The 22,013-nt window shown below is 27.6% G+C and overlaps 9 protein-coding genes across 9 annotated transcripts; 5 read left to right on the top strand and 4 right to left on the bottom strand. All coding sequences in view use genetic code 6, as the record gives it.

Annotated features, from left to right (window-relative positions):
• Positions 1-37: 37 nt before the first annotated feature.
• On the bottom strand, positions 38-3,685 carry SS50377_28347 (uncharacterized protein; the record flags this gene model as incomplete). The annotated part of the gene is made up of 1 exon (XM_067912120.1): positions 38-3,685. The coding sequence occupies one exon, from the start codon at positions 3,683-3,685 to the stop codon at positions 38-40; it is 3,648 nt and encodes a 1,215-aa protein (XP_067761142.1).
• Positions 3,686-6,363: 2,678 nt separating this feature from the next.
• Positions 6,364-6,966, top strand: SS50377_28346 (Transmembrane domain-containing protein; the record flags this gene model as incomplete). The annotated part of the gene is made up of 1 exon (XM_067912119.1): positions 6,364-6,966. One exon carries the CDS (start codon positions 6,364-6,366, stop codon positions 6,964-6,966), a length of 603 nt encoding a protein of 200 aa, XP_067761141.1.
• A 57-nt stretch (positions 6,967-7,023) lies between these two features.
• Positions 7,024-7,578, top strand: SS50377_28345 (uncharacterized protein; the record flags this gene model as incomplete). Its single annotated transcript, XM_067912118.1, has 1 exon — positions 7,024-7,578. The coding sequence occupies one exon, from the start codon at positions 7,024-7,026 to the stop codon at positions 7,576-7,578; it is 555 nt and encodes a 184-aa protein (XP_067761140.1).
• Positions 7,579-7,587: 9 nt separating this feature from the next.
• On the bottom strand, positions 7,588-9,468 carry SS50377_28344 (Kinesin-16; the record flags this gene model as incomplete). The annotated part of the gene is made up of 1 exon (XM_067912117.1): positions 7,588-9,468. One exon carries the CDS (start codon positions 9,466-9,468, stop codon positions 7,588-7,590), a length of 1,881 nt encoding a protein of 626 aa, XP_067761139.1.
• Positions 9,469-9,523: 55 nt separating this feature from the next.
• On the top strand, positions 9,524-11,254 carry SS50377_28343 (uncharacterized protein; the record flags this gene model as incomplete). The annotated part of the gene is made up of 1 exon (XM_067912116.1): positions 9,524-11,254. One exon carries the CDS (start codon positions 9,524-9,526, stop codon positions 11,252-11,254), a length of 1,731 nt encoding a protein of 576 aa, XP_067761138.1.
• Positions 11,255-11,463: 209 nt separating this feature from the next.
• On the top strand, positions 11,464-13,626 carry SS50377_28342 (Transmembrane domain-containing protein; the record flags this gene model as incomplete). The annotated part of the gene is made up of 1 exon (XM_067912115.1): positions 11,464-13,626. One exon carries the CDS (start codon positions 11,464-11,466, stop codon positions 13,624-13,626), a length of 2,163 nt encoding a protein of 720 aa, XP_067761137.1.
• Positions 13,627-13,645: 19 nt separating this feature from the next.
• Positions 13,646-14,182, bottom strand: SS50377_28341 (uncharacterized protein; the record flags this gene model as incomplete). Its single annotated transcript, XM_067912114.1, has 1 exon — positions 13,646-14,182. The coding sequence occupies one exon, from the start codon at positions 14,180-14,182 to the stop codon at positions 13,646-13,648; it is 537 nt and encodes a 178-aa protein (XP_067761136.1).
• Positions 14,183-15,150: 968 nt separating this feature from the next.
• Positions 15,151-20,847, bottom strand: SS50377_28340 (uncharacterized protein; the record flags this gene model as incomplete). The annotated part of the gene is made up of 1 exon (XM_067912113.1): positions 15,151-20,847. One exon carries the CDS (start codon positions 20,845-20,847, stop codon positions 15,151-15,153), a length of 5,697 nt encoding a protein of 1,898 aa, XP_067761135.1.
• A 205-nt stretch (positions 20,848-21,052) lies between these two features.
• SS50377_28339 (putative S-adenosylmethionine-dependent methyltransferase) lies at positions 21,053-21,766 on the top strand (the record flags this gene model as incomplete). The annotated part of the gene is made up of 1 exon (XM_067912112.1): positions 21,053-21,766. One exon carries the CDS (start codon positions 21,053-21,055, stop codon positions 21,764-21,766), a length of 714 nt encoding a protein of 237 aa, XP_067761134.1.
• Between the last annotated feature and the right edge of the window lie 247 nt (positions 21,767-22,013).

The raw sequence follows: 22,013 nt of genomic DNA, 5'->3' as shown, positions 1-22,013 counted from the left end.
TTAAAATACGTAACTAAAATATAAAAATTAGAAGTCATCACTCTTCCTCGTTAAAAACGTGGACACCAAGGCTTCCATTAATATCTTAAAGATATTTCTCGCTTCTTACATATTCGAGTCTCTCTTTGAGATCAGCACCGCCAACTTTAGAAATCTTGTCTTAAAGAAGTTAAATTTCATTTCTCTGGGCTTAAATAAGTCTTTATTTATACCATGGTGAATTAATAACATTAGCTCTCTTGAATTCAGCAAGGAACTCTGGAGAATCTACAGTCAAATTGTTATATGTTCCGCCGTTCTAAACAATTTAGAGAAGAGTTTGGAGAGGAGGAATAAGTTGTTCGAATGAACCATCTTTATAATAGTCGGAGACTTATCCACAAATATTTTCCCAGATAAACATGACACCGTCAGCAAACTCATCAATAGATTGAAGTTCAGGTCTTAAGTGTTCTTCAGTGAAAATGCCGCCAACATGATCAAATATACGGGAGAAATAAGTTCTTACGAAAGATTGGGTTATTCTATAACCGAGAATTGAAGCAGGTACCTTTTGACCCTTGTGTTCAAAATCTTTAACCTTCTCAAGGAAACCTCCAGCTATCAGGTTATCAATATTTAATTCACTACTAGTCATTCTAGAAACAATATCAGGGATGATTAATGTAATATCATGATCAATCTTTAATTTTCTACCGATATTTCCAGCAGCAGTACTGAGAACTGGATCAGTAGATAACATAAGAGAAAGAGCAAAATAATTTATGTCAAGTGCAGGAAGAAGATTATTGAAAGGACCTTTAGTAAGGGCTCCCTCAAGTGAGCCAGAGCCAGTAGTTGATGGAGACTTACCAGACATTGACGTCATAACATCTAAAATGAGAAGTGGGATTGGTTGATAATGAACTGGGTTATATACTGAGAGTGGGCGTATCTTTGAGTTTTTAGGATCAACGGTATTAAGTCTTCTTCCAGGAACGTAAACATCAACAGGTAGAGGCACAGGTGCAGAAAATGGAATATTTCTGGCGAGTCTATTACGAATTTCTATCATATACTTATCAAGTTGAACGTCTCTGTATAAAAGTTCGTCTCTGGTTTATAAATATCTAACATTAGCTGTTCTCGTACCTTTAGCAGGGTCAGTAATTCTAAACTCGCTAGAAATAACGCAATTATCAAATTCTCCAAACTTCTCAGATGACGAGAAGTCCTTGATAAAGTTTTGCATGCTGGTAGAATACTTTTCAAGAGTCATAACATCCTGTGCAATCTCTTAAACCTATTCTCTAGGAATTGGCTCAAAATTACTGATGAATGTTCTTCCTTAGGTTTCGGAAAGATCATTTTCACACTTTTTATCAACACCTGGGTGCACTGCATCGTCTGGTCTTTAGAAATACCTATACTCGCAGTTAGAGGTAAGCTTGTATGAACGATCAGTACAAAACTAGCCAGAATGTGTGAGATTGTTTAGCTATTCTCCTGGAATAGTAAGAGATACCGCAATATCATCATTATTTTGGAAACGTACACCTGGGAAGAAATCTTATCTGAGTCTAAATTTACGCCAGTTACCATTCTCCATACCTACACGAAGATAGTTAGATTAAATTTCAACCCCCTAACATTTAAGAGCATATCCTTCAGAACCATTAACAACATCAATAGAGAAGTGTGCTCTCCAAGATTTAGAATCTTCATAATCTCCCCATGAAGGTCTATACATTGACTTGAGTACGAAAATAAATGCTATTATATCTTAGTCAAATGATGAAAGCCATTTATTGTAATCTTCGGTGTACTTTTCCTATATGGTAAGTAACTATATAACTGAACCTATAGTACGTTCCGCTGCTAATATATGCCTAGACATTCCACTCTTAGATTTATACTAGTCTTAGAATTCTGGGCGGAAACGTTAGTTGAAGTTACCAGTAAGGACTTTTTCTGCACCATCCATCATATCTTTGAAATTCTTGCAAAAGAATGGACCCGATGTGACTGCATCCATTATAGATTTACTTAACTCTGATTTTCCTGATCCTGAAACAGATGAAGGTTTGTATAAAAATTTGGTGGTGGGTAGTGTACCAACAATCATCCACTACTTTGTGACTGGGTGACGTTAAAGCTGCATTTAATAACCATTTGGTAAAACATATACAGTCTCTGAACTGATCTTCATAGTTAATGTCTCATTGGTATCAGGATGCTTATATGTAACATTTCTATCAGAAAGTTCGATATTAACATATTCTGGGAGATAAATAACATTTTTAAAACTCTTATCAATCAAATATCCTTTCTATTGATCATAAGTAGCCTTTCCACCAAGAAGCTCCTTCATCTCAGCAAAAGTGTGTGTCAGTGTGCGCTCAGATTACTCTTTTGTTTTCTTGGCAGTGAAATCGCTCACACTTTCGACATGTTGTGCATTATTATACAAGCCTACTCTTGAGTCAGAGCTTCTAAAGCTTCTACCCCAGCTATAAGCAGGGCACGTATAACAGCCGCCGGCATGCTCTTCTTGGCTGAAACCTCTAATATTACAAGCAAAACTGATCATAGTCTTTATTTCTTTCTTACTATATCCAAAATAGGTATCAGCAAGGATAGATACAACTACACCATCAGTCTGGCTTCTATATGTAAGCTTGAACGGCTTTCCACCATTGTAAAGCTCATTTTCATCCTTCCAGCACATTCCATCGCGTTTCTAGCGTTCAGTGGCCTAATCGAAATGAGGTAAGCCACATTCTTTTTTCTTTGTACTAACAAGATGGGGAGCAAGAATAATAATAGCAGAAACACCTGAGTGCAATTCTGGCTAGGTAGTTAATAAGTCATTTACAGTAGGATTTCCTCTGTTAGAAAAGATCTATTCCACAAAACCTAAATTAGCAACAAAGGCGGCAGGAGCAAAATATCTAACGTCCATGTGTTTCTGGGTATATGCCTTAGACTAAGATCCAATACCTGGAATGACTGGTGGACAACAATAAACAGACGTCCAGCAATGAGTACGATCTGACTCTGGTAGAGAAGCGGTGAATGGTAGTTCAAGAGACTTTTTAGGAGGGTTAAGAGCACTTTTAAGCATAAACTCTACAGTGTGTTTGGGAACAGCAAGTTTGTCAAAGGGGATAGATGTGGATGATTCTCCTACGTGGAACGTTCCAACAGTGGAACGCTTGTCCGACTTTGGGTTGGAAAGAAGGCCTTAGGGGATTCTGATATTAAGATTACCATCAGCAGAATAATATTAGGAATCATGAGGTGTCGAAAGTTCAAAAGCAACTCCAGCACGATCAATTGAGAACGTCTCTCCACCTGCAGGTAGCTTAAGAGAAGCCTTTGGGAATTCCTTAGTGAGGAAGCTGGTGATTCGTTCATCAACAGGGGCCATTCTCTCAGGGGAGGCTTTTAGCTGTTGGATAAGATCCTATGCAATTTATGCAACAGAAACTTCAATTCGCTATTTTGATCCTCCAGGAGTCATAATAACAGATTCGCCTGAAATTATTGGCTTCTAACCAAGTGTCAAAAGTTTGAGATTGATGTACTCGTGAATAAGATCTTTATTCTAAGAAAGGTCTCCCTTAACTAAGCCCAACTTAGCCTCAAGGATATGGTGAGCCTGCTTTTAACTATAGTGGTTAAAGAGTGATTCAGATAGCTCCATTTTTATGAAAAGTATAGATTTGATTTATTGTATACACACATTATTATATACTGTATATCTTGCTACTATATTGTGGTTTATCACTTAACAAATATCAAATCATATTCTGCTATACTTACGTCAAAGAATTTATAATCAATATATTTATTTTAATAGTTTATTAAATTAATCAATAACTGAACCTAAAAACAATTGTATATACATAATAAAAAATATACAACATTATATTAGACTATACAATGAAGAACCAGTATTGTATATATTTTATTCTGTATTATCATGCATCTAGTTTTAAATTTATCTTTAATGGTTCTTGCTTCGTTTTTCAAGTGGTTCATAAATTTTGAGATAATAATCAGATACAATATTCATAGAAACTCTGATATCTTACAAATAGTAATTTAAATCTGGTTAGCACTCAAAAGTAAAAAATAATAGTATTCTACTATAATACATCTTTAAAATGTAAAATATTATCAAGTAATATAACAATAAAATAGGGATAAATAATATAGAACCTTTATACTCAACAGTAAATCATCTATTAATATATTAAAAGCATAATTGGTAAATCGTTGGTTTAGACTACAACTTTATAATAATCGGCTACATATTATTTTTTTGTTGATTTCTAATTAAAAATATTACATTATAATAAATCTGAAACATACGAACTGAAATAGAATACATGTCTATAATACTTTTACTATAAATTGATAAAATAAACTTTGTAGATTTCTTTAAATTTAATGGAAATAAGCATTTAATCTAAAATAATATCATCTTTAGCAAAACTTTATGTATTAATTGATGGTGCATTTAATTTATTATAAAATTCTATAGTATATATAATTTTTTAAATAATGAGTATAGATCCTAATAAATATTGCATGTAAGTATACTCAATAAATTTTATAAACTAGCATTTACATACTATAGTCAATTAAATCAAGTATTTAGATATATAGTGTGATTATATTTTCTCTAGAATATTTGTTAATTTCAGTATCATCGAAATATGAGCAGATAATTACATTTAAATTAATGTTCAAAAACTATCTCTATTTTAGGCGGACATAAATTTAAAATTAATTAAGATCTCTTACTAATACAATATTACAGAATAGAAAAATAAACTATGAAATGAAGAGATAATTATAATTATTTTCTAAAGATACAATTTTAAACAGTGATAAAATTTCATTTTATATTTAATTTTAAACAAAAGTATAATATATAATAATAGTTTAAAATAAACATGACTAGTTTATTAGTATTGAAAATTCAGTTGTGTTAAATGATGAAATTATACATACATATAAGAAACTAGTTAACTCAATCTAGTCTTCAGTTTGGTATGAATTCCTTTATACCACCTTATCAAAATACATTATGTTATGCTACTTTTAAAATTTTATATCTATATATTATATCGCAAAAAGTTAATTGCAATTATACAATAATATAATTTTTATGGTAAATGCTGTAATTTAATATAAAAGTTAATGATGATAAATAAAAATACATCTTCCATCAATCCATTCGACTATAATTTGATTATACTCTTCATATTACGAAAATATTTATAAATAGTATTTTAGTCTAAACATATTAATTTAAGTTTAATATACACTATACATAGAAATAATCACTATAATGGTTGTTTTTTCGTGCAATTAGTGAAGGATCGTAATTACAGTAATTATAAAACTTCTATTTACCTTAAATTCCTTTATTTACTCGTTAAAATATTTAAAGAAAATTTGTAATATTAAACACAATTTTTTAATTTTTCCCATTAACTTAAATATTCCTCATTTAGTTTAAATATGTTTTGATATTTAATGTTACTACCAGTTTTAATTTAGATATTGAAACAAGAACATTTTTATTAAAACTATAAAAATATCTGGTAATTGGCACTGGATTATAAATCTTAAATTTACTTATAATGGTTTATAACGAAATAAAAGTGCCTAAACTACTCACTTTCAAAAGTTTAATTAGTGATCATACAGTAATAATAAACATATTTCTAATTTTAATACAAGTAATCATTCCATCTAAAATACAAAAGAAAATAGGTTAACGCATACGTATCAAAACAAAAACTTGGTAGTAGGGATTCTATTGCAGTTTATTTCCGCATATGCTTGGAAAATAATTAATAATTCTTGGAACATACAGAAGATATGCTACTATTCTATTCACAATAAAAGACATAAAAATCAATTTATATTTAACAAAAATAAAATTAACTAATTAATTATAAAACGTTAGATTTTTTTATGGTAAGAGTTTCTAATACAAAATATAGTTGCTTAATTTAGCTATATCTAAAACTGTATCTCTAAAATTTTATCAATAAACTATGTAATTATAAATATATGCAATAATACAGTTTCATACTTTCTGTTATGATTTTTCGCTTCCATTATTATTACTATGATACCAATTCAATATCTATGATTTTAATTAATAATCTAACACGTGTAAAAATTATGTTATATATAAACCGACTATAATTATAAGTGTGTATTACACCAGATAATAGATAATCTAAATATTAATAATATTAAATATCCGCGTAAGTTCAAGCGGCTATCAACTAAACTAACATTTTTTTAATTTACATTTTTGATATAACATAATATGTATTTATCCTTTTTTGCCCTAAAATGATTAAGTTCGCGCTGGCGTCCTTCGCGATAACTATCGTGTCCACCCTGGTCGTGGCAATCGTATTCGATAATGCTGCGTATCTTCCGTCAATTTCGGAGGCTGGTGCTAACATGGGTTACCCAATATATTCAATCGGGGGAACAATCTCTGCCTGCTTGCTATTTCTCGGGATATCCCAGTTTGCCCTCCAAACCACGTCATCTAGCTCGTATTTATAGTGTCTTACTATAATAACTACGGCCATAATGTGTACAGCCTTTATTTACCAGTGTATCGTAAAAATAGACCTCGCCGCATCTTCGTGTCCGCATAGAACTGCTGCAGGGATATTCTTTATCCTTAGCTACATTGTAAGTTTTTTTATTGCATTAATTGATGAGCAAAAAACTCAAAGAAAAACTACTCTAAGAATTTCATGTGCAATAACAATAGTATTTTTAATAATACTATAGGGTAAAATATTTGATTAATGGAATAATACAAATAGTGTTTCTAAAAAAACACTTGACAATGATGACATATTCATTACTAAATTTAGCTTAATTTAGTATGCTCTTGTTTTTTGTCTCTTTTTACTACTAGGGAGCATTTTGATTTGATTCATAATATTATATAATATCAATAATATTTAAGTAAATAAATCACCATTTCACAAAATGCCTTAGATTCCAACTAATATTTTGGATACCTTTACTGTATTTAAAAATTCTGCAGAAGTAATATCTCCAGATCAGAAAACTCTATCGCTAGAATACATAAAGGAAAGAGAGTTTCTACTATAAGCTAATGTTTGTCGAATTTAATCTTTAACCCAGTTGTAGGATTCTCTACCATCTTATGTTACTCAATAATTCACTGTCCCAACAGCTGCTGATTTTGGCTTAACTGAGCTTTGCTTACCCTAGACTAATAATTACGATGCAATGCCAGACCATAAATGGAAAATTGTTCGCTAGAAAATCATCATATGCTGTGACCCTTAGTCTATCAATTAAGTTATAGACGATGCCGAATCTAAGTACCTATATATGGGCTGGCACCATCTTAGAGAGGGTCTTATGAGCCTAGGAAGAAGATAGCTTAGAAAAGCACTCTGGGAACGGGCGGCCCCTAAGGTTCCTGAAAAGGAAAACTTTCCAATGATACTAGAGATAATTGATGAGGAAGAAGCGGAAGAACTTAAATAGGCATATTGGCCATACTACAAGTGATCAAAAACTTCATTTAAATAGTGAGTTAAGACTCTAAAATAGCTGTCCAGTTTCTATTGCATCACAGACCTTTAATAAATAATTTTACAAACAAACTGCTTCATTTGGTGTAATATCTGTTAATTTGTTTAAAACTTTTTCATTAAAAATCTTAAGCATAAGCCTACGCTCTTGTTGGCATTCTACTAACTTCTGTGCGCTAAATTTATCTGTTTTACTTAACTTTAAATCTGAAATTATCTGATCAGATAATTTTTCAAGTTTATACTATTGTTAGATAGAATGCTATTAAATATTATTAAGTGTCTTCTATGCAGAAAGTATTTTGCTGCTAAATTCTGTTTTTATATGTTATAATTCTTCATACTTTTATTCTACTGTCATACTTTCCTCATAATCGCTTATTTCTGTTGTAAAATAATTATTTAATAATTAGTTATTATAATTAAAAATCTCATCCTATTAATTCATAAACTTTTACATACCATGCTCTTTAATAAACTTTTCATTAATTTTGTCACAATTCATAATATCTTTAGATTCTAAAAACTACTTTTTCTTAGCAATTTACTAAACATAATTTTCAACCCTGTCTTATATCTAGTCGATTTATAAGATTGTTTCTTAATACTCATCCTCACTTTCTTACAGTTTCTACGTCAAAGTTATCATTATATCTTTCTATTTCAAGGAGATATTTCTGAGGTCTTATAATTACTCATTTTGCTATTCATTTTATAAGTTAATAATATTATCATTTTCATCCATTAGAACATATTATTTACTTATTTTTACATTTTAATGCACACTTTCATCTTCCTGCATACTTACCCCAGCCTTAGTCTCTTATATCAATTTCATCAAATTTTGAATCTCATTTTTGTACCGTTAAATCTTCTTTTCGTCGCTCTCAATCTGATTAACCTGCCCATTTTGCTTAATCGCTTTTGCACGATCTGCGAAGCGCAGACTATTAATCGTCTCTGAAAAGCTCTGATTTCCAGGTGAAATGGTCGTGAGGATGACAGATCTGCAATTTTTTCCCAGCGAGTCAGAGAGCAAACGCGTGAGCTTTGAGTCCCGGTAGGGGACGAACTGTTTCGGATTTTTATCCTTCAGCAAAAGCGCGTTCAGCACGTTCGACAGGACAGCCAGCGAGCTGTTTATGTGCTTCGTCTCGCGCAGGACGTCTTTCTGGCTCGAATGCGCGCGCTCTGAGCCCGCCAAATCGAGGATTAAGAGCTTCGAAAAGTGCTCAGCGTCGTTCAAGTACACGGTAAAAACGGCGTGGCTTCTGCTGGACTGGATGTTCATTGCAGTTTCTGACGTTTTGCGGATTTCGTTCCCCAGGGCGATGAGTTCGAGCGCCTCTGTGGTCGATTTTGCGCTGAAAATCGAGAGGTTTTCGACGTAAATCTCGCCTTTGGACTCGCGGATAGAGAGCTTTTTGCTCGACTCGTCCAGGAGGTCCAGGAGCTGCTCGTTGTAAATTTGCAGGTACGAAATCTTCACCTCTGCGGTCGCTTTGGCGTTCTGGAAGATGTAGTCCAGCGCGTGTGGAAGAATTCCAGAAGTGTTGTTCTGGATCGTAAAAGACTTCCCAGAGGCCGTCTGGCCGTAGGTGAGAATGCAGCCGTTGACGCCCTGCACGAATGCTGATAGTGTTGGCGTTGTGATTTCGCATACCTGCTGCTGGGTCGATTCTGGGCCATAAACCTGGTCAAAATTGAAGTTGTAAGAGGGGAAAAGGAGCTGATCGTCGTATTACGAGTTCAGGGACTCTCTAGCTACTACTTGCGTCGTTGTAACTTAGAGGCAGTTATTTTGGCCGCCTTCGAGCTCTCTTTTGATCATTGGGCGGACTCGCACTCCAACAGTTATATGGGACATTTAGCAAATTGTGTATTATTAATAAATATAGTATAATAATTACGTTAAACTTAAAATGAGTTTGGACGATTTGTTCTAAACAGCGGATTTGGATGTCTAATTAGATTAAGATAACTAGAAGAATGACGATTTCATGGGCTTATTTATGACTGCAGATATTGTAACTTAAGATACTAGTACAGTAAAATCTTAAATAAATGACTTGAATATCTCAAAGTTAAAACTTTCACAATTATCAGCATAACCGCAACCGTAAGTTCTTTAAAATTCTATATAATTAGTCGAAAAGCCAAGATAGTATATTTCTACATCCACAAGTCATATTATAACAACAATTTTCAATAAAACATATTACCTAACAAACTAAAACTAGTAATAATACATCAAATCACTTATAAACCAGCTTTAAAATAACTAAATACCATTTTAAATTCCCTAAACTTTAATATTACTTTAATAGCTAAACTTTAAAATTCCTTTCCCGTCTTCTTTGTACAGTTTCCACACTGAAAACTATAAACCGAAAAACATTACATAGTTTGGCAAGTATTTACTCTAAGATACTCTTTTTAATAAGCTTTAGAAGCAATTATATCAATATTATAGTAATAACTAACAGCTTCAGTATTATTATCTTCATTTATTTTAAATGCTTAGTTTTGAAAATTTGCAATCAATCGTTTTTGTAAACGTACTAAACTCCGAATTTGACGGAAATTAACTATTTGCTGATTGTAGTGACGAAGCATCTGTGTTTTATTAGGTAATTATTGTTCCTGTTGTTAGTTAAATTGATAGTTTGGTGATTTCATACAAAACACTTTATCGTATTGCACGAGAACATGGGTTTTTAGATAATTTTTCCTTCTTTATCTAACTAGTGCAATTGTTTTTAGTGCGAAATTTATCCCGTTTTGACAATGAATAAGTTTATGATTTAATTTTATCGTTTACCCCTGAGCTTATACTACTACATGTTAGCAAGAGTTAGGAGTTTCTGTAGACATCCTTAATAAGGAGAATATACGAAGAAAATTAGCCGGTACAGTCGGTAACTGGAGTATTTTTTATTATTAATCAGAATTATTTGTCTGACGGTCAGTATTTTATGCCGTATAACTCATAAATTGAGTTTAAGAAAGGCTAGAAAATTTTATTATCAGGGTGTTAGAAAACAGGGTTTGATTAGTAGACTGAGGCAGGATATTTCTAGTTATTAGATTAGAACAATTATATTATTATTAAAGATAATAATGTTAGATGTGGTGACTAGTATAAATTAGGATAATTTAAAAATCCTACTTTCCAATGCAGTTTAAAAGAATTAAAACTTCAGTAGCAGTTTCCTCATATTGAAATTTTAATAGTAGAGGTATTTGAAGACAATAGTTTAGTATTAGGGAAGATAGACGAATCTATATGTGTTATCGATAATTAAAGAGGCTCTATATAATATGCTGGTTTATACTCATGTTTTGTGGGAACTATCACTAAAAGCTAGTACTACACCAACAATAATGAATAGATATTACAAGTATAAAGCCGAAATCTTATGCTTGTAAAAGAATAACAGTCCTTAAAGTGTAATTGCGTTACAGAATTAACTTTGTAAGTAAGTTAAATAAGTGGTGATGAGAGTATTGGGTGTACTACAAAGTCTAAATAGTATCTATTAAAGGGTTATGTATTTAAAAAACCAGGATTATATAAAATAAGAGGACTCAGTATGGGTACTAGAGACTAAGGCGAATTACTTAGAGTATTATACACAAAAACATGTATGTGATAGTATATAATAATCTATATATTGTTGACTTAAACAAAATGTCGGCAGACTAACTTCTAGAATAAAATCTTACATTCTCTTTTCTAATTAATATGGGATCAGGTATTTTCTATATAATATTATCATTTTTTCTAATATAATCTGCACCTTAAGTTTTTAGGCCATTTTCATCTTAAATTAAAAACATGAAATAAATATTTTTATGGCCAATGGATGTCTTAAAATAACCTTTATCTTAATTTGCGAAGAAAGGAAATCTGGCTACAATTTATATTTACTTTTCAAAGGCATATTTCGGATTGATCACGAGACTATTTTGTTATAGCTTATTGCTGCAGCTTCTGTATTTTTTTGGGAATAACTAAACATAGTCAAAATTAACAATATATTCTTCTTTAATTATTTCGAATCTTGGTGACCATTCTTGGTCGTACCTTGCCGTACCTTTTGTGGCTTTTCTAGTTTGTTAAGAGGTGGTTAGGTTCTTCGAGAACTTTATGATTGTGTATATAACTTTTCGGTAAAAATGTATGTAACGTGCTATTCCTAGTAATTATGCTGTATTAGCTAGAAATATACCATCAGAACTTTTTAATACTATCTTTGAAAATTTTGAGGATATAACTCAAATTATCCCTTGTCTCGAGAATAAACAGTAAAAACTATACGAAAATACCTAAGAATTAATCAAAAAAATTAAGAAATTAACTCTCAAATAATAAAAATTTCATGCTTATTATATCTGCCTTTAGAAGCCATCAATTAAATATAGTATTCCATTTATCAACAAATTGCATTATTATTATTTAACCTTACGTTAACAATATAATTTGTTTAAAATATAGAGTATATCACAATAAATTTAAAAGTTTTAAATTAAGAAGCATTTTACTTACAACGAATTAGTACCATTTTTACCATCTATTAAAAAAGCAAATTAAAATTTTTCTATCGGCGAAACATTAAACCTTAAAACTTACTTCAATGTATAACAATCACCACCTAATTATTACTAACAAATCTATGATAGAAAGGGTCTTAACGCATTCATTATCTGTGATTCACAAGTGTCAGCGGCATAAAAAATTAGCCTTTTACTTACAGCTGATAGAAAAAAACCTGAAATAATCCCAGCCCCTTATTATGCAGATATTTAGTGGAGAAAACTCTCTAGAAGCATCTCTATAATCAAATTAAGCTCAATTTTAACTTTTATTACCATTTTGATATCGTTTTTAATCTTTTTCGGTCTTCAATCCCTGACAATCCAATTTGTAAATAATAATGGTCTTTTAATTATCAATTTTATTTAAACAGACATTTGCTTCAATGAACCAAACTGCTACGCATTAGCAAATTTCTTAATTACTTACGTTTTCGGACTAATTCCTACAATTTTTGCATCACTTTTGCCTATTATTATTGATTTTGCAGTAAAACCAGCAAATACAGTCTCTAACACACATTTAACTGCTTTAAAATACAAAATTTTGTTTATTTTTCTAATTCTTTTGAACGGAATTTTATAAGTTGCATTTCCAGCTGCACTCAATCCGGAGACTGGATAGTTTGATCTATCTTTTCTAACAACCGCAAATATAAGTGATATAATCAACAATATAGGTCAGAATATTCCACTTCAAATTTTTTCATTTTTAACGTTCTTGATTACAAAATACTTGAATGAGGGACCAGGAAACATTGTAGGTGTTGGTGATTTCTTAATGTACATTATAGGTCTCGTATTACCTAGTATAAAGAAAGCCAAGTGGTACCAGAAAAATGATTTTGACTACTACATTGCACTCGCCGGAAAATTGCATATGTTTACAATAGCGATGATGTATATGGTTATTGCGCCAATTTCTTTTAATGTCTTAATTATAATAGAATTTATGAATTAGTTCTGTGAACGATATCAAATATTATATAAGAGCAAAATGGTCCCTACAAACGAAATGAGCCCTGGTATTGATATAATAAAAATGGTTATGGACGATATATATTTCAGCAGTATTTATTTATTGTTTTGTACAGTTTCCTATTGTCTTACTACAAAAAATGTTATTTTGAAATACTCTAGTGTCTTTTTAGCACTAGTTGGATTCTATCTGATATTTAAAAAGATTTCTTTTAATTCTAGCTACAAAGAAAGCAGTTAATAGCTAGCAACTGGTGCTTGTTAATAGTCAGATTAAAATATCGTATAGTTACCCGTCAGCTATATTCACTCGGATATATACTAAGAACTATAGAGCCAAATCATGAACGAAGACATTATTGGTAAATCAGTGGTAGTTAAAGGTAGTTATGATGCTAATTAAATTGCACTTTGCTATTGTCATCCTGCATGTTTTTTAGATATCGACTGAATAGTTTATTTATTCAAATTCATCCATCTATTTTTTCACATTATTATTTGTTACAGAACAATTATGACTCTAATCTTTAAATAATCGAAATATAATTTACTGGTTGTACGAGTCTAAGGATTCCATTACTGCTTTTTTTATTATGATCGATAACTTAGTAGAATTTAATAAAATCAACTTTATAATTTCCATTTAACTTCGATAATTTAGTCGAAGGTCTACATTCAAGAAGTTTTATATATTTACTATTGAAAATGCTTTATATTATTTACCGTATATATCCAATCCTTCTACCATTGTATACTTTACTTTAGTTTTGTTGGCTTCTGTGAGTCTAAGTTGATGTTAATATTCTTGTTTCACTTGTTAAATTAATTATTCCTTTAGGAAATATGTTAGATGCTAACAAGTTAGGAAGAGATGTTTATGGTCTTATATAGTTTTACTATATGATAGAGAAAGAAATTTCCTATTATTAATAAACAAGGGTTTTCTTCTAAAATTTTGTACGTATCAGCATTTTTGCAATAATTTTCTATATCTAAATATTTGTCATATAGCTTTAGTTATTTAGAAAGTGATATTTTCTATAAAGTTTATTAATATATAATCAAATAAACTAAATATTGATACAGTCTTAACTATTTAAACTTTTGAATTATTTATTTTATGATTAATAATTATTTATATAATAGAATATTTATATAATCATATCAGGTTTTTATCTATATTTCTATTTTTTAAATAAAATTATCCATGAGAAATGTCTAAGCCAATAAATGATAAATGGAAATTATAATACCTTATTCATTACTTTAACAATATATTCATTAAATTAGATACAATAATCGAAATAAATCTGACTTATCTTTATTTCATAATTATCATTTATAGTAAAAAATTAAATCTAATAAAGCTAATTTTTGTATTTTATTATTACTCATTTACTAATTAACTTTTTAAATAATTCTTACATAAATAAAGACATTCATACATATAAAGTATTATTAATATAGTAAAGATTTCAGTGTTAAATTATTTCCATGAATTTAATAGTAAATTCCATATAATTAAAAGAGATTCTGTTAAAACAATAATAATTTTATTATATATATTCTCTAATTTTTAGATAAAATCTGTATAAATAGCCATTATATTCATATTAATATAGAATTGAAATGCACATAAAGTAGAAGATTTATGTAGATACAGCTTTTATATAATTTAAATTAATAAAAATTGCATCACTGCGAACCTTGTTAGAATGCGTTTACCTTTAATAGTCTAAGATGAGGCGAGAGAATTTTTAAAATATTATTATAGTTTAAGGAGTATTTCAAAACCAAAGCTACTCGCTCAGTCATTATATGAATACAGTTTGTTACATCCAGAAGTATTCGAGTTAGTTTCATTTAAATCATAATATAATGCTGAACGAATAAAAAAATGGTGCTATGTAAACAGTAATCTAAAGCTACTGATTGAGGGTGACACAGATGAGACAAATAAAACTAGTGAGTGAAGTCAATCAATAATGTTATTAAAGATATCTTGCCAGCTATTTTTTTCAATATCAATAAAGAATTCATTCTAAAATTAAGTAGTTGATTACTCAATAGAAATCGGTACTTGTTAAAAAATAAATGGCAATGTTGATATTTCTAATAACTATTATTTATTTGTACAATATTATAAAACTATTTCTTCTACCTCTTTAGACTGGGAGCATAATAATTTTATACAATAATAACATACTTATTTTAACATTTAGTTACCATCAATTTTACAAATATAAAATGAAAATATATCCATTCCATAAACCTGATCTTAGACTACAAATCTTGTTATTTACAAACGAACATCATAATTTTTAAATAATGTTGATGTGAATAAGACCAAATTACATATAATATCATAAAAACATTAGATAAGAGACAGCATTGTCAGACTGGGGTCATATATAAATAATAATAACTATTTTAGAAGCATGATCCCATAGTCATTATTAATAATATGATTATACTATGAAATATTATACGTTATAGCGTTTAGAAGATCTTAAAATTTATCTTTATATGTATCATTATTTATAACTATTGCTATTAAGAAAGTATCAGTTAAAAGAGAGTAAATAAAGAAATTAAAGTCATCCTATATTAATAAATATGAGATATTAGTAATATTAGTAAGAGAAATTTATAAAAATTCTAGATATTTAAATATTTATATAATATTTTATGTTTCTAAAAAAAATTAGAAGTTAGATAAGAATTGTTTATAAAAACTTTTTTAGTCATTGATTTGTATTGAAGTACTATTACTATCTTAAATATAATTTTGTAAAATAATATTATTAATTAGTTCTTTGTCTTAAAACAATTACAAATGAATACCAGTTAAATCGTAAAAATTACCAATTTAATGACCATTAAAGTAATAATGACAAATATTTTAATTATAGTCTTAATAACAATTATTATTCCAAATTATATACGAATTATTAATCTGAGTAGTTATAAGTAATGTAGGCTAAATTTTTAGTAAATCAAATAATGGTAGCGGGAATATTTTTTATAAATAAGTACTATAATTATATCTCTGTATAAGTATATTTTATATAATTATAATAGATTTTTCATACTTACTATCAAACTATAATAACGAAAATAATACAATAATTAACCCTGTTTCCACGTTATCATATGCGGTATTCTGACAAATCAATTGAATCAGTATTTTCTATAATTAAAGGGTACTATATAAGTCATCATAGATAATTTACACTGTATTCTATACGACTCTGCTAAAAATATCTTATTTAGATATACTCATCCAATCAAATTTAACTATAAAAGAGTAAACAATAAAATTATATTAATACTCTAATACATTTTATATGATATGAAAATCTTATGCTAACGTCAAAATATGGTTCTTAAATACAATATTCGTATGAATATCAGTGTTAACCTCATCTTATATACAAGCATGAATATAAATGAGAATAAAGCTTCTTACTATTTTTTAACAACTACTTATTTTGCTGCTATCATTGCTATAAAACTCAGTTTGGATTATATAATCAATTAATGATCTTGTTATTTCACGCAAATTAGATTTCCCGTGGAGTTGTTTGCTATAATTACCATCGAATGATTTAGATATCTATAATTCTGTTTTCACAATGTTGATCATATTAGTTACTTAGTATGATTCAACGTCATAAGGGCATCCTACAAATCCAATTTTAACACTGTTCAAATCAGTATTTTCCCTAATATCTTTTAACTACTTTAATATCTGCTATTTATCATCTGTAGTGACTGTAAATTTTTCTGTAAAAATTTCGACCATCTAGAGCCTTTATAGACTACTGATATCTTAATTAATTAAAAATTGTCCGAATATTGACAACTATAATGTAATCTACTCTATGATTCTAAATTCACCTATTATTAATTTTATGAACTTCATTGCTATTTCTTGGGCATCAAAATAGAAAATTAGTAAAAGAATAAGGATCATGGGAGAAATATTTTTAAGTTTCTGAGAGTTAAAAATTTTAGTAAGATATTTCTAAAGTTAAATATGATCTTCTACTGCGAGTTTTGAATAGTTTTTGAAATAGAAATTCAATAAAAAGTCAACTTATACTTCATCACGAAGAATTTCGTAATTTGTTAGTTCATTAATAATAAGGGTGGATAATTGAAATTAATCGTTAGTACTCGTGTTAGATATATCTAAGTTGATAAATACGAATTTAAGATTTTAAACAACAAGCTAAATATGTTACTTAAGGCTAATATATTATTAGTTATTATCAACCTTTAACTGTTATTTAAAAGTATTAATGTTGAATATTTTAATATTACTATCTAAAAATGAGATAAATTATAAAAATATACCGTCGATAAATGGAATTTAATTATCAAAATAATTATCAATTGTATTTTGAACCAGTTGAATATTTTTTAAAATACAAATAGCTGAGATTAATAAAATGTCAGATTAAATAAATTCATTATATAATTCTAATTTAGAATGCAGTAAATTTAGTAAAATAATTATATCGCTTAAATAAGTTGCCTGGCTCTCTGCTAAATTATTTATAATTGCTATCAAATCATACTCTGTTGATAGAAAGTTAAAATAATATAATTAGTCATAAATACTACTGTCAGAATTTTAATTATATTGTTAGAAGTATATCTATTAGTCGTAGCTATAAATACACGAATTCTCAAAAGGAAACTAAAATTATATTGATATATCATAGCATATTTGCTACAATTACTATAATGATAATACACTATACTAAGAGTTTAACTCTAATTGGGATTTAATTTCTGCAATATTAATATCAATTTAATCTTTCAATTATTATTTAAAGAACTAAGACCAAGCGCAAAATGTACTAATGAAATAATCTTATTCTAAAATAAGCTATATGGTTGAAGTTTATAGATTAATATACAAATTATAAATTGCTTTAGGTAAAAATGATAAAATTTATGGGACTTTTGATTACATTACTTTTAACAGATTTATAGATTTATTGGAGTTAGTTAAAAATAAAATAGCTATAAATAATTAAGGGCATTGTAAAATATCTTCTTTATAAAAACTATGGAATATTTCTACATAAATATTGATTAACTCTGAAGAATCATCATATTATGAAATAATTAATAGATAACAGATAATATAACCCATTTCAATTCTTTTATTGGTTTAATCAAACAAAAAAATATCATAAAATGAAAAATAGTAAAGTATTTTACTGAATATAAGAATTAAATGTCTTGTTGTAACTATAATTGGTATGTTTTAATTAATAATTTGCTAATTACTAAGTAAAAATTCTAATAAATAATTAATAATGATATCATATAAAGATGAGTCTATAATATTGTTAAAAAACTAGTCTTATCCTAATTATTTGCTACAATTAAGAATTATCAATTACATAAATACATCATTAAACAAGTTTTGTTAACAATTACTTATTAATGTATTTGTAAATGATTAAAATAAACTAAATTTGTATTAATTTTATAACTAGATAATAAGAAAAGCAAACAGTATGCTCAATCTGTTAATAATATCTGGTTCATTTAAGTACTTTACAAAAAGCTAATCTAGTACAAATTCTTAAAGTGGATTATTCTAATACACCGATAAATAATAACTATTAAATTATTGTAAGAAACTATTATCAATTTGCATTAAATTATGGTCAACATACTACTAAATTAATTAGTTATCAATCATAGAAGATGACAATAACATACCACCAATTTACATATTATGGTCTTAGAAAGGAATATTAAATTCATTATCAATAATATTATTTTTGAGCATTTATACTAGCGTTTTAAGCCTCTTTGAACGAGTTGTTTGATTATTAATAATAAGTAGTAAGTAATCTTTTGTTTTTTAACGTATTTTATCGTTCCAAAAAATACAGCCGTGATTAATATTTTCAAAATATAATTTGCAAAACTTAGGAAAATAAGATATATCGTGTTAAAATTGAACAAAATTTTAAATATTAAATGCAATTTGAAAAGGAAAAATATAATTTATAATATCTTATATGAATACTAGATGCACCATTAATGTTGATAAGTAAAGCGTAATTATTTAAAAACCTGCAGAATTATTGTCTAAGTCTAGATAATATGTAATTAATTTAATAAATTAACTAATATCATATAACCTATAATGTTAGGATAAAATATGTTTCTATGAATAATTAATAGACAAAATTTGAAAGATTAATAGCTTATTTAAGTTTTCAATTTAAATAACATATTTATCTTTAAATATCTAAAATAAGGTTCCTAAAAATTCATCTAATTGTTAATTATGTTTGTATCTTACCATATATTCGGAATTAATGATGAAAAGACTACTTTAAATTAAAATGTTATCAAAATTTGCTTACTCAATAAATTATATATAAAATTTTTAAATTTATGATGGGATACTATCAAAAAATTACAATAATTGACTCTACTCGTTTTGTACATACAATAACGTATAATTAGCAATAGATTTTTAATTGCAATTACGTCCATATAAAATATGGTACAATAATCTTAATAAATAAAATCCTGACATGAATTTGTTATTACAACTAAATTTTAATAAATACTAAATTAAAATATCTTGATGTTTAATAAAATTATTAAAGTATGTTTAATTTGCTGATAATAATGAAATGCAATCAACTAAAAAGTAATCATACTCTGATAAAGCTTGGTTGGAAACAGTTAAATCTTACGTTATATCAAACTATTTATCTAAAGATTTAGTTAATCTGAAATCAATATTATTAGCCTTAAAATAAATTAGTATTTCAAAATATTTTTTAAAATATATCTGGAAGTTTAGAACATCTAAATGCTTACAATTAACATTAAATTTATCTTATAGTGAATAAAATTATATAAGATTTAAATGATGTGAATCCTTGTAAAATAATATATAATCAATAATAGTTTATACATTAGTTGACTCTAAAAATATAAGCTAACCTTATTATAACTATATAATAAATTATGTTTATTGTAAATAATACACCTATATAATATTGTTAATATTTATTAAGCCTATACTTTAAGATAATTAAAATAAAATTAAAAAATTATCTGTGCATTATATTTTAATCTAAGATTTTTAGCCAATAAACTGAAACTAATTGAAATAAGTATCAGTAGGATGCTTCTTCAAATATTTAATTATCAAACAATCAAATATATTTGTATTTTAAATATGATGATTAAGCTTAAAATTCTCCACTGTTACTTAAATATTTATTTTTGCCATATTCTCAGTTATTTATTGAATAACTGATAGTAGAAGTTCAATTGTTTCAAATTTTATAATATTTATCCCATAAGAAAGGTTATCTGCAAATTTTACAATTTATTAATCTTGGTTTATAAATATATGAATCTAGCTAGCTAAATTTAAAAAATATAATTCCTCTTTTATTTGAATAAATGGCAATATGTTGAATAGAAAACCTAGCTTAAGTGATTCAGATGTAACCAAATCTTTACAATGTATTGATTTTTATGATTTAGTAATTTAATACTAATTTTAAGCAAAAAGTAGTAATTATATAAATTATAGTTTTTATGTGTAAGATTCGAATTGAATAGAAAGTTATGATGATAATTATATTTAATCAGTTTTAGTAATCTATTGCATTTTAATATCTTTAATCAATAGTATAGATGACTATTTATCCTTAAAAACTATTAGATCAGTATTTTAGAATTATAGTAAACAAAAATACTCTTTCTATTTATAAATATATGTGCATTAAAAAAGCGTATCTTTACTCAATTGAATGAAGGACATTCTGATTTAAAGTAAATATATATATAATTGAATAATATTTACTATCTAATAAATGTAATATTAGAATTAATTATTATGGATGAAAGGTCTTCAAATACCATCTAACCAAGAAGTATCTTATGAATTAATTGTTGAAAAAATGAAAAATAGCTAATAGTATTACAATATTTCAAAAAATCACTACCAATGTAACGTTTCCCCTACAATTGATGGAATGTTAGGAGGATTATCATATGTACATGAACCTGAGACACAATGGAGTGTAAAGTATCTTAAAAATATTCTCTAACATTATGATATAGTAGCTAACCTATGTTTAGATGTTGGTGCTGGGATTGGCAGAGTAACAGAACATGTTTTAAGTAAGATATTCATAAGTGTGGATACAGTCGAAAACAATTAATAATATTCAGTCATTTAGAAATGTACTAGATAAAAATATATTTAAGAAGCATAATTGTTTCTAATTGATTAAACATATGATCTAATCTGGATCTAATGGGTAATAGGGCATCTAACTGATCAAGATTTGCTATAAATGTTCAAAAATTTTGCAAAAATGACAAAATATATAGTAATTAAAGACAATTTATGCACATAAGGTTTCATGTTCGATTCAACAGATGCAAATATTTTAAGAAACTTCCATCTTTTTGAAGATATTGTTAAACAAGCAGGATTTATCATAAAGGAAAGTGAAATACCAGATACATGGCCAAAGAATCTTTATCCTATTTAAGCTATTTTACTTTAGAGAATGGAATGAATTTATTTTTATTATTCGATTTAATCATTTATATTTTAATTTAGTAGGTTATTGATTTTATAGTTGTAATAATATTTTCTATTTTTAGTATAAATTAATCGTAAATCGTTACTGTCTAAGAATAATTTACTATTCTCTTGCAATATTTTGATGCTAACTCCTATATCGTATTTTAAATGATAATTTCAGCATAATAATATTTACCCAACTAACTTCGATAAAGAACTAAAATGGTTAATGTTTTTAG

The sequence above is a fragment of the Spironucleus salmonicida genome, chromosome 8 (assembly GCF_000497125.1).
Source record: "Spironucleus salmonicida strain ATCC 50377 chromosome 8, whole genome shotgun sequence".
Taxonomy (NCBI): Eukaryota; Fornicata; order Diplomonadida; family Hexamitidae; genus Spironucleus; species Spironucleus salmonicida.
This window is presented reverse-complemented; position numbering and strand designations above follow the sequence as displayed.